The sequence below is a fragment of the Neodiprion pinetum genome, chromosome 4, assembly GCF_021155775.2.
Source record: "Neodiprion pinetum isolate iyNeoPine1 chromosome 4, iyNeoPine1.2, whole genome shotgun sequence".
Taxonomy (NCBI): domain Eukaryota; kingdom Metazoa; phylum Arthropoda; class Insecta; order Hymenoptera; family Diprionidae; genus Neodiprion; species Neodiprion pinetum.
Window position 1 is genome coordinate 907,330 of NC_060235.2, and position 12,397 is coordinate 919,726.

At 42.3% G+C, this 12,397-nt stretch overlaps 1 protein-coding gene across 1 annotated transcript; it reads left to right on the forward strand.

The window, feature by feature from the left end:
- The first annotated feature begins 3,810 nt into the window (after nucleotides 1–3,810).
- Nucleotides 3,811–7,305, forward strand: LOC124216195 (transmembrane protein 130). The gene is made up of 7 exons (XM_046620433.2): nucleotides 3,811–4,047; nucleotides 4,295–4,458; nucleotides 4,560–4,716; nucleotides 4,813–5,337; nucleotides 5,405–5,695; nucleotides 5,785–6,020; nucleotides 6,806–7,305. The coding sequence occupies exons 1-7, from the start codon at nucleotides 3,987–3,989 to the stop codon at nucleotides 6,839–6,841; spliced, it is 1,470 nt and encodes a 489-aa protein (XP_046476389.1). The 5' UTR covers nucleotides 3,811–3,986; the 3' UTR covers nucleotides 6,842–7,305.
- Nucleotides 7,306–12,397: the final 5,092 nt, after the last annotated feature.

Below are 12,397 nucleotides of genomic sequence, written 5' to 3' on the forward strand. Positions count from 1 at the left end.
TAATTTTTAAAAAAAAAAATTTTAATTCGTTTAGATCAAATGGAATACCGCATGTATATCATATTTATCAGGGTGTGGCCTGCAGGATGCATTTGCCAGATGAGAACCGAGCTGCTTATTATTCGATACCTGTAATTGCGACGTGGGGTGTGTTTATCACGGCGTTGGGCGAAGTGATTAGCGAGTTGGGAAATGGGTGAGAGCAACAGCGGCAAAGTTGAGAGACCGCTAATGAGACTTTGGCGAGAATTGGCCAAGCCAAGGCGGTCTGTTTATCACGGGGAGAATCGAGTTGGAGAGCGACGCGGAGATCTCGCGAATTGCTGTTGCAGGCTCGAAACACGGAGACTCTGACTCCATAGTAAATTAAGCAGTTCATTAATCTCTATCGGGGAGTATGCGAATAATTCGCCAACGAAAATTTGTCGTTTAGTAGTTTTAGATTACATTCAAAGCAGCGACGTCGTCGTAAATTTCCGAAGTGAAGTTCGTCGGAGAAATTAGATTGCTCCTAAAACAAAGGTCTCAATTACCGTTATCGTATCAAGTTAGGTTAATCAAATTCATCGCGTATCACTTACAATTAGCAAAGATGGAAAAAAATATGATGCTCTCTAATTGTGTATCTTTATTGAAAAAAATAAAATAACGAGGTTGAGTTACTAACTTCATCTTCGTGTTATTGTACGGATTTATGATGCCGGAACAAAGTTACGAAGATTGGACTCCCTTACTCCAGTCTCCATGGGTCGAAAACTCGCGGTTTCGTTGCGCAAAAAAAAAAAAAAATAAAACGATGAAATAAAAAGATAAACAGAGAAAAAAAATTAACAAAGTAACGGAAAACTCAGCTCGAGCAGAATGAAACCACGGAACGACAAATACTCAATCTTGGGACCTGGAAAGAAAAAACAGCGCGTCGTTTCGCGGCATACGTCGAATATTGCAATAGGAATAAAATTGCACCGTTGAATCGTCGCCCGAATCGATTCAATCATCCACCGATCGAACAACTGCGCTCCGACAGCTGCCGTCCCTCGGGAGCGATTCGATTACGTCCGTCAAAATCAGCTCGGCTCCTCGCTCTCGCTGTCGGAATCGTCTTATTCGCGTTCTCCCGCGGATCCTGCGGCGAGTCCTGAAGGACCCTTCTGACCTCGGGTCGTAGCGCCGACCAACGAGGGCGTTGAGTGATCCGGTACCGCGTTGCAATTGTTTTGCGAAAGGTAATTTGGCGAGGTGACGGAGAAGCGTATTCGTCGAGGGAACAACGGCGCACGTCACGTAGAAACGTCGTCGCGTCGCTGGAAGAATGCATTCGACGTTAATTACAGTCAGTTCGGAAGCACGTCTCGTTGCGAAATGAAACTTTTAATTTAGCTTGCCTGAAATTTTCTGACGCATGGGCCGCTGCCCGGGACCGGGTTTCCGAAATTTACGAAGGTATTGCGGAGGTGCCGCATAAATCAGTTGTCCGTCCCTTCCCTTTTCTCACGTTGACACGCGCTAATTTCAGCGCGAAGGATATACTCCAGGATTGATTTCTCTCGCGTGAAAAACGGGGAAAGCAATTAGCCGCAAGTTTAATTGCTCTGTATAACAATCGGTGATGAATAATTATCCCCCGTCTACGCGTCTGTCAAACCGGAGAACGTCGCTCTGCATTCTTCGGCTTCTAGAATTTGGTTCCGGGTAGTTATTAGTTTGGAGTTTATTAGCAATAAATGGTAATGGAATAATGGAATAGTAGGGGAATATAATGGGTGAATTATGAGGTATAATAAACGGTTCCCTGACTGAGAAAGAAAAGCTTCTTACAACTATACGATCTCGCCACGACGCGTCGTAATTATCGCATAAATTTCTCACCACATTTGTGCGTAATTTTTTTTTTTTTCTCTTTCTTTTTATTCCCGATACCAATTCATTCGGTTTCGTTGTTTCAATTTTCGGCTGCATTCTTTTTTTATAGCCTCCACGCCATTACACCCTGCGTATACAATTGAATAACCAACTCAGCGGTTGGTGCATTGCTCCCACATATCCGCAATAATTGTGCTCAATTCCCGTCTCCTGCGGTGATCAGGTGATAAAAAAAAAAGTTATCTGCTATCATCGATTAGATGTGGTTTTATTACCCTCCACGTATAACGGGGGCAATTATAATTATTAACGAAGCATTGTCAGGACGACCGACGAAATGGGAAATGAAAATTTTCCCCAATGCTAATTACCGCATTGAGAAAAGACTTTATTTACCGTTAACAAACGTATATTTTTATACGACGAAATAAATGTTTCGTTATTATTATCGAGTTTTGCTTGAGCCAAATACGATTTGTAAACTATCGAAAAATTTCTGTTGATCATTACTTGGCTCAACTAAAATCTGATAATAGTTAGAAAACATTTACTTCGTCTTATCCAAATACACGATTGTTAGCAGCGAGTAAATTCTTTTCTCGGTGACGCGATCCAGGCAAAAAGTCGCGAATCCCCGATGCAGCGGCTTCCTCGTACCTGTAACTGCACTCTCGTTACCGCGTGCGAATTCAAGTCCTGCGGATTCCCCGCAGAATCGAACTCAGCAGGTGGTTGAGTGCGAACATTGGAAGCCTTTAACGCCCGGGCGTCATGAGGGTGAACCAGTTCGGTAAGGTGGGCAGGTCGACGCAGACGGAGCCGCTTATCGCGGGTGACGCGGCGGTATCCTGGTAACGGAAACCGAGAACAAACCAATCTCACTTACTCATAAGCGTTCTTACAACACACAGCCACGCGCGGTACGCGCTTATTTTTCCTCTTCACTTCTGATTGATTTCCAGTGTAACCAGCTGCGGGCCACAGCGATATTCTTTATCCACCTCCACCCGTCCCATTCTTTACTCAATCTCCGACGATATATCGCCCGACTTTCCTTTCGTTTCGATTATATTCGTTTTCTTACCGTATTCGTCAAATATTCGCTGCGGGGCAAGGTTGTGTTGGAAGCTGTCCAAAAGAGGAAAAAAAAAAAAATTGTAAAAAAGGGGGGAAGGAAAGGAAATGAAACGAGATACTGAATTTGGTAAAGATAACAAATTTTATTACTATCCGTACGTACAGGTGGACGTGCTACATTTGGTATTCTTCAGCGTCCTATTTTTTTTTTTCTCCCCAAGGTTGATTTAAAATTTTTTCGCATACTAATTCTCCCTGCGATTTTTCAAGTAACAGAAATCGAAATCCGATCATGCAATAATGTTGAAACGTTAAATACCGTTTTACATCGTGTTTTATTTTCTGTGCAACATTTTCCGAGTTATACATATACATAAGTAATTGATTCACATTTTAAATCACTTATTCTACAGGAGTTCTGCTAGTTTTTCGCGAAAGGCATACAGGAAATTCTGACTCTGCCTGCACGTAGGCAACTGTAAATACAGGAAGATGTGAAAGTTGAAGCAGTTGCCTGCGCTAAGGCGGACGCCAGGATCCGATTAGACCTAATGTGCCGCAACTGTGGTTACGCGCAGATGCGAATGCTGAAGCGATTGACTACCTTAAGATGAGCGTTAGGACTCAACTAGCGTTCCGCAATGTCTCACGGTGGAAAATTATAATTAAATGGAGCTGAAAATTGATTATCAGATGACTCGTGTCCGCGATTGTCCAATCCGTAACTAAATAACGAGAGGAACAGACGCACGCGATCGCAGAACGATGATTGTCGGCGTATTTCAAGGGTTTGAAAGTAGTTGACGATCCTGCCGCAAAGTGACGTTACAGCTGGAAGCGATAAGATACGAAGGCGCCTGCCTGACGGAGGCTGACTGCTGAGCACAATGAAAATGGCGACTTCCCTAGCCGTCTGAAAACGTCAAACAACGCAGTTTGTGACAATAAAATTGTAATAGTAATAGAATAACAATAAGAATTGGATAAGAGATTCTTCGCATTCTTAACAGTTCGGTTTTTTCACCGTGACGCTTTCGGCGTTCAATATGCGAGCCGTGTACAGTGATTGTTTCATTGTAGCCTTAATTATCCAATTTATGACTCAAGGTAAGTACGTACCGTCGTTTCACTCTCCTGTCGTGTTAAACAAATCCTTCAAAATTTTACAGCGTCCGAAAAATTGTCTTCACACTCGTTAAATTCGAAGGTGATCTTACTGTAAAAGGAAAAAGACCTCACGTTTGAGGTTAACTTACTCAATGACAAGTTCTCGGCTTGCTATTGCTTGGCAGTTATAATCTTCTCATTCTTTACCTCGTTTCAATTTCGCTAACAAACTATCGCTCGCTTCCAGTCCATGTCTCGAGCCAACGTGTAGTCGTATCGAATGACGGACCCACCATACTTGGGGGCTCGATAACCTTCAGAGCTGATATCTACTGGGATGACGGAAGCAGACCATCGGGAACTTTTTCATATATCTGGAAAGATGACGCGTTGAATCCGCACGAGTATACGGTTTGTTAACGATAATATAGGCGCTGATTTTTGTTCTGGAAATAAAAGTCGAGTTTGATGAGCTTCCGTTGAAATAATAACGGGATATTTTACCTCTCTAGTCCCCAAACACAGGGAACACAACTTCTTATTGGACCGTCACATATCCAGTTGATAGAAACAGCGTTGGATCGTATCGGCTGAGGCTGGTTGTGGAGAAGAGGATTTGGCCAATTTGGAGAGTCTTTGGGAATGCGATGATTGATTACAAAGTGACAGGTAGGTATTAATAGATATGAAAATTTCTTTACTATTTCTGTTTCGTCATTTTCAAACGCGCCAACTCTACTCTCGTCCTTTATTATTGTCTTCCAGAACTTCTTAATGGCAACATGACACTGACTCAGTCAAACGAAGCCATCAATGGCGACTACATCTCGTCCAACTCGACAACAGATTTGAGAATTAACTTTCGTAAGGGTGATTACGACTTTGTTAAGGCTAAGGGCGCGAGCTCGATTATGACCTTCTGGTTTATCGACTGCAAATCGTTTGGACCGTCTCCGAATTTCACGTTCAATCACCATTTTTCCGAAGTAAATACGACCCAAGTTATCGAAGCCCTGGTTATCGTCTCTTACGATCCACCCGTTACCACTACCACATCCGCGCCAACAACCGTAGCTCCACTCACCACTACATCGGTCCCAAACACAACGACATCGACTACGCCAAGCACAACTACGACGACTTTGCCTAGCACCGCATCGTTAGCACCAAAAGTTGAATCTAACGCGACGATGTATTCCTCAGCTTTCTTCACATGCTCAAACGCCACTAATATTCCCCAGGATCCAAATAAGACTTACGGTTATTTCGCGAAAACGGTCAAGGTCAGAGGTAAGTTGAGATCGCTTTGCGGCTGCAGAGCGATCGACGGTTTCAATTTCAATTTTGATATTTTCAGCGCCCATCTCAAACATTACCGTCTCCGGTACAAACTGGCTTCAGCCCTGGGAGATGCTGTCCTTGAACGTGAGCTGCAAAGGCTCTGGTCCTTTCAAAGTATGCCTTTCGATACATCCGGGTAACTACAACATTACGGGAAATGAAACCTGCGAGGCTGGTACGATCTTGGAGAACTGCAGCTTCCCGATAATCCATTACTTTCTCGAAGCCAGCGTCTACACGTACCTCGTGGTGTTGGAAAACGACGTCAGCATTCAACGCTACCCTCTGACTATAAATATATACAAAGGCAAGTGTTCGGTGGCGGATTGATCCGGTGATCGCAGAATCGCCTTTTCCACGATTGAAGTTAACACTTTGTTTTCTATTTTTTTACAGTTACCACTAAACCCCAGCTTTCCGTAATAGTCGTGCCTGTCTCCTGCTCTCTGGCAGCTATGGTTTTGATAGTTTTTGGTATCGCTTACTACATGCAGAGCCGCGCCAGGTTCACCGTCGAAGTGGCAGACTTTGATTTTGGACAGCACAACCCTGAGTTGGAATATAAAACTTTTACCGAGAGATTGCGGGACTCGATTAACAGCTCTCTACGGCCCGGAGGAGATAGAATAAATGTACGACCTCCGTATTATGGGAGCATGAACCATTGACAAATTTGTTATTAATAATTGGCTTCTTAACAAAAGAGCGAAAGAAAAAAAATTGCGCAACGATCGCTGTATCATGTCGATTCGATTGCATAATGCAACTAGTGATCGTTTCTGACTAATGGAATTCTATCCTTTACCCTTTCAAACGTAAACTTGCTGCATCTTTCAATTTTTCATTTGCTGTCAGCTTAGCCCGATCTTAAAAATGAATTAAGATATTAATCTGTCGATTCACTTGTTTTCGTTTTATAACGATTTGCTAATATTCTGCCAATCCTGAGTTTACGCTTTTCCACGTTTTCTGTATTTTAAGTTTAATTTCTTTTTTCCCCGTGACCTTATCTCTACTCCACGGTAACAATTTATATACCATACTATACAGAAGAAATATTTTTATATGAAACTAATAATAAGCTATCAACGCGACTAATCTTAACTCGTGGGCGTTTTTTCGGGAAATTTTTGCCTCAGCATATTTGTACAGTTTGATGATTTCACAATTTGTATATTTTTTTATCCTATCGATTTGCAAGTTCGTTATGTCGAGATGATTTTATTTCTAATCTAATCTTCCTGCATCTCGGAAAAAATGCACCTTGGCCTAGTCTCCCTTTCACAAATCCTTTCATATTTTCGGGAAAAACTTGTTGGAACTATCATTGATTCATACATCCCATTGTAATTAGAGTACAGAGCGATGAACAAACACGCGATAATATTAATATAAACAATTTTTTTTATTCTTGCAGGGGTACGAGGCACTGAATAAACCGCTCCTAGAGTAACAAAGAGTAACAATTAGTAAAAAGAACGAACAGGTAGAGAGAATAAATTAAAAGACTCATATTCATTAATAAACAACGCAACATGTAATACTAATACGATAGTAATATGTTAGTGTGGCTTGAGAATCATCCTGAGACAAAAAACATTTTCTACAACATAACATTGTTATAGAATTGAAACATTGTTTTTCGAAGTTTAGACACAACTTGCGAATGGATTTCAGTTTGTAGTGAGAGATGTGAGAGAACGTGAAAAGCTCAAAAAAAAAAAAAAAAAAATAAAGAAAACGAAGAGTTATAGGTATAAAAGTAAGTCAAAGAGACAAGTCAGTATTAAAGACATGGAAATTCAATCGTTGTTCGTTACCGTTCGATGTACTCGTGCAGATTCTCTTCATCTATGAGCAATGGGAAAAAAAAGAAAGAAAAAACTTAGCAGCACATTCTATCGCCGGTAATAAGCAGGAATGGGACGAAATTCTTAGAATCTCAGTTGGTCATGTTCCCTGCATAATGCGAATAACGAGTATGTGATTTCTAGCGCACGAATCGCTCCGCCGCCCTTTGTCTTTCGAAATTGAATTACCTACGTATTGGTAAAACACGTTTTCAAATTGTACATTCATAACAGGAAAGTCATAATAATATGTGTGTATATATATATATATATATATATATATGTATATATATGTATATTCATATGTGTATGTATAGGCTGTGAATCGATCCGCCACTATATTGTTAAATAATAATGTATAATTTATAATATATAACAACACACGTGGATAAGTATATCGCGTGTATATAAACATTGGTATATCATTTTTAAATCTTTTATCTTATTTTTCGCGCCTCTTCCTCATCCTGATCCGACTAATTTTATTTGCACGAAACTCATTTCGAACTACATAATGTTTTACGTTTATCAGCTGCCGATGATCAGTGTAATATCGATGAACATCTATATACGCACTGGATATACTCTTTGTAACAATAAATAACGCGGTGCTGATGCGAAAGGGCGTATAATTTTTTTTTTCATTTATTGCCAATCGTTCCGTAGACTTATTTTCAAGCTAAATATTGAGAAGAAAATTTTAAAACCCAAAAGGGCGTATATATTTTTTTTCGATATTCAGCTTGAAAGTAAGTCTACGGAACGATTGGGTATTAAAAAAACGAGTTATACGACCTTTTGGCATTAGCACCGCAATAACTCTTGTCAGAATTTTCCCAATCGAGCGTCAAGCCCCCTGTAAATGTATGTACTGATTTCATTGGGGGAAAATTTTGAAAATCGCTGCTTCAGCCAGGCAATAGCGCCACCGCCACTCTACCCTATAATCTGACCCCGTGACTACCGTTTGTCACGAAGCCGGCTGCAGGTGGCCACTGCGGTTTTTGGGGAGAACAACCTGCCCGGTTGTTGGGCCAAGTAATTAGGGCGTATAGTCGACCTAAGCGGGGTGCAGGCCCGAGAGAACTTTACCGCAGTCCCAATTCGTCACAGATTATAGCAGCAATTTGAAATCGAGGACAGCTCATCGACCTCTTTGAACGCTTGAACGATCGTACGAACGAATTACAGCGGGTGAAACTGTCCGAGTAATTACAGTCTCACCAAAAACGTACATCTTTCATTTTCCCTGTCGGGAAAAAATTTAAACGTGTTTTCGATTCGGTGCTATCGGTAATTGATTAGTCAGTGAACTGAGAAACGGTATAAGATTGCGATCCGTCCTGTTCCAAGCTGCGATTGTTTTTCAATTTCCACACGTCGTGTCATGAAAATTGTATTGAAATTGATTGAACTTTATCGTGCATGTAACTGCAAAATATAACAGCCAGTTCGAATTTCGAACTGAAAATTCAGATTCGTGATTAAGGATTTAGAAACCCTCAGGTACCACATCACACGAAGATCTAACCATTTTTCTTATTTTGAACCACTGTATTGGATCTGCCACTACAAATTTTAGACCTCTGACCTCGGATTCGTTATCGATGACCCAAAAAAATCTACACCCACCAATTTCTACCAAAATCGGATTATATAAAGAGAATTTTCCCCATATGGGATCGTCATTTTGGATTTTGCGATACGATTTTAGATTCGTGATTAGCGGCTAAAGAATACCTCACGGTACCAATTTTTATTCAACTCCATTCCTTCTCAAGATATCAGTTTTATTTGACTTTTTAGAATTTTGTTATTTAAATAATTGAAAACGTCTAAAACCGATCTAAGCCAAAACTTTCTTTTTTTCTGTGAAAACAGAGAAACGAGAAATCAGAAAAAAAAATAAATAATAATGGGGAGAAATCGAACGCGTTTCTGAATCTCCATGAGTGTGGAACGACCCGCAGCCTCTTCAGAGAATAGATTATACGGGAGTTATTTGTTGCGACGCGAATACGTCGAGTACGTCTGTCGTTTCTTGTCTTGCACCCCAAATCCCGAGGTACGTGATGTAAGGGATTCTTATTTGATAGATATAAAACGGTTGAGACGGAGTGTGGAAAAAGGTAGGAAAGTTTGAGGGTTCAAGTCGGTCCAATAACGTCAGCGCGACGTTATCCTCATCCGTTTCTGCAGCTTCCCAACTTTCGCAATTCCCCTTCGAAACAGTGCGGTGGGTGTATATCGAGAAAAGTTATGCCTATTTCCAGGACGGCGTAGTGCAATTGTTCGCTTACAATTATCACCACGTGGCGCCTCGTTAACTTAACAGTCATGATCCAACCTGCAAGACAGCTTGCACAGGTCATTTTCCCCACCCCGTTATCCCGCCGTCTATTCTAACAATAGTCAGCGTCTAAGCGCATCCTAACGTTGGAAAATGCGTGATCTGTAATAAACGACGATTTTTATCGCACTTTCAAGCATACGGGTATGTAAATGTTGTACTCTTCGACTTGGAGAGCTATAAAGCCAAGACTTGAAAGCGGGCCGATTCCATTTCTTACAAGAAAGGTTACCCAGATCGATCTCTTCGATTTGTTTTCTTTTTTAACATGTTTTATTTTTTATCTGCCACTAAACACTTTAAGGTGGTGAGTCAGGGGCGATTTGACAGTTTCACCCGTGAGTATTCTCGTAACGAGAAATTAACAATTTAATAATCTCAATTAAGAAAGAAAAAATAAATAAAATGCGTGTCGCTTAGTTTTCAGTCTACTGTAACATGTTTAAAAAAAAATAAATTCGGAGAGATCGACCTGGGATAATACCTTCCTTGTTGGTGAGATCAAGGCCTCGGTGCGAAATTGGATCACTTGGAAATTCTACCTGCGAAGGACAAAGAGCCCGGTATTACACATATTGTTGAAATTCTCGTAATCCTGGCGACATTCACGGTTGACAATGAATCGAGTGCGGTGAAATTAGAAAGGAAAAAATCACCCGTAAAATCAGTCCGCGATTGTGGCGTATAATATATTATAATATATCATAATATATATTTTATCGCGGAATATAATCGACTGTACAGGGTCGAGAGCCGAAGTTATTGAATTGATAGCATTACAGGCGTCCGACTACCTTATACTTGTTCAACCAACGACTCACATTCTCTTGGCATTTCTCTGCCGCTCTAGGAACTCGACGCTGGGTGCGGCATGACGCAATTTCCCGATGAAGGACCACTTGAGCTGCTTACGACTAGTTTGCGCAACTTCTATCGGTCGGTTATCGCTGTCCGCAGGCTGCAGGCGCTGGAAGGTGATAGGCCCGGAACCTGGATATGCAAGGTAAACAGCTGGCGATTACAATCGACCCTTTATTATCCGGCTTTCCCGCAACTTTGTACATACACGTCCCCGAGTCGGGCGAGCCTTGGCCATGGTCCAAAATGCAAAAACTGACCCATTTCGAGAATCGATTTAGAAAATTGGAAAAGCGCGGCGTCTCTTGACCGTCTCTTCGAGCTTTCGAACGAAATCGAGTTTGCGGCGAGGAACTCGGACTTTCTGCGAATCCGCATCAATTTATCTACCGCGCATAGAATATGTGCACAACTTTTATGCCGGCGAAAAATGTATCGGTGAAATTGGCGTACGTGGGGAGATACCGATTTCAAATTGTATGCTAATCCAGTGTCTCGGCTGCGGGATGAGGAAAGTCGAAATAGCTACTTCTTACGTTCATCTATTATGCATTCATGCCCCGCGAGTAGTCGCTGTAGGTACAGGCTAACCTACCCAACTTTGGCTGACCGCGGGGATTTGCATTGAACTTGCCGAAAAAGGCGACTCTGCGTATAACGAGGTATCGCGTCGGGAGAAGAATTAGCGATGCAGGAATCATTGCCAATCGCAATAATTGACTGCTACATTTATTCTTTCGAGTGGTTTTTATGTGATGCGAGCATGTTTTGCGCGTGTTTTGCGCACACAACGTACCCGTTTCTACGATGGGAGAGTGATTCTACGAATGCGCACGCGCGGCGGAGTTGAAACTGGTCTTTTCCGTACTCCGCGCGTGCGCTGTCGCTGACAAATCTGACATTACGCGACGCTAACCTCAATTTCGTGCTTCGCGAAAATACGCGTAACGTACCCTCGTCATACAGGGTGACGAAAGAGTATGGAAACTCCTGGAAATCTCGCGGGCTTCGGTGAAAAAAAAAATAGACAAGGTTAAATCTATGGTAATTTTGAACAAGGGGAATGGTGACCTTTTATTGGACTTTGAACCTTATCTTCAAAGTCATTTCGAGATCAACTTTAATTTTTCAAATGGGAATCCCCATGTTTGGTGCCAGGTTCAAGGTCGAATAAAAAGGTCACCGTTGAATCCCTTGTTAAAAATTACCCAAGATTCAACCTTACGGTAATTTTCTCTTCACCGAACCCCGCGAGATTTCTAAGGGTTTCCATACTTTTTCCACACCTTGTGTAAAGAATCTCGCGCAACGAAGGAGGCATCGCTCTTTTCGGCTCGTACGCGTCGGCTCACCTTGAGACTCGTGAAAGAGTGATCCGAGTTTTCCTCCTTCAGTTGGACGATATACTATTTCCGGAATCTTCAGCTCTCGCAACCGGGGTCTGATATTCCTACTTTGGATCAGTCGTTGCTGGACTCGGCATCGCGAGGCTGCGAACCGCGTCGACTCGAGGCTTGATTCCTCGTTTCAACACCAGCAGACCGGACCCTGGTACGATGGTTCTGGAATGCAGACGAGGAGGTGTTTCGACTAGGCGTGGTTCGTGGTAGGCGGAAGAATAGGCGAAGAAGGCATCCCGGCCGACGGTCCGATCCGGCTTACCTGCGTACAACGCGATTATAAAAATTAACGCGAGGTCAGCGCAGGGATGATCGGAGAAGAAAAAGAGGCGGGAAAAATCGATTTGGCAAATGGCGAAGCCGGCGGTCTTTTACCCTCGACGTTCATCCTTCGCACTTTGTACTCCATCTCCTATCGGCTTTGAGAGTAGAAATGAAAGCGGAGGAGATCGGGGATCAGTCGGCCCGGTATCTCTGATCTCCGGAATTGATTCTTTCGCTCCCCGCAGCCTCCGGGTCTCCGGGTCCCTCGACTCGCGGCGAATGGGGCC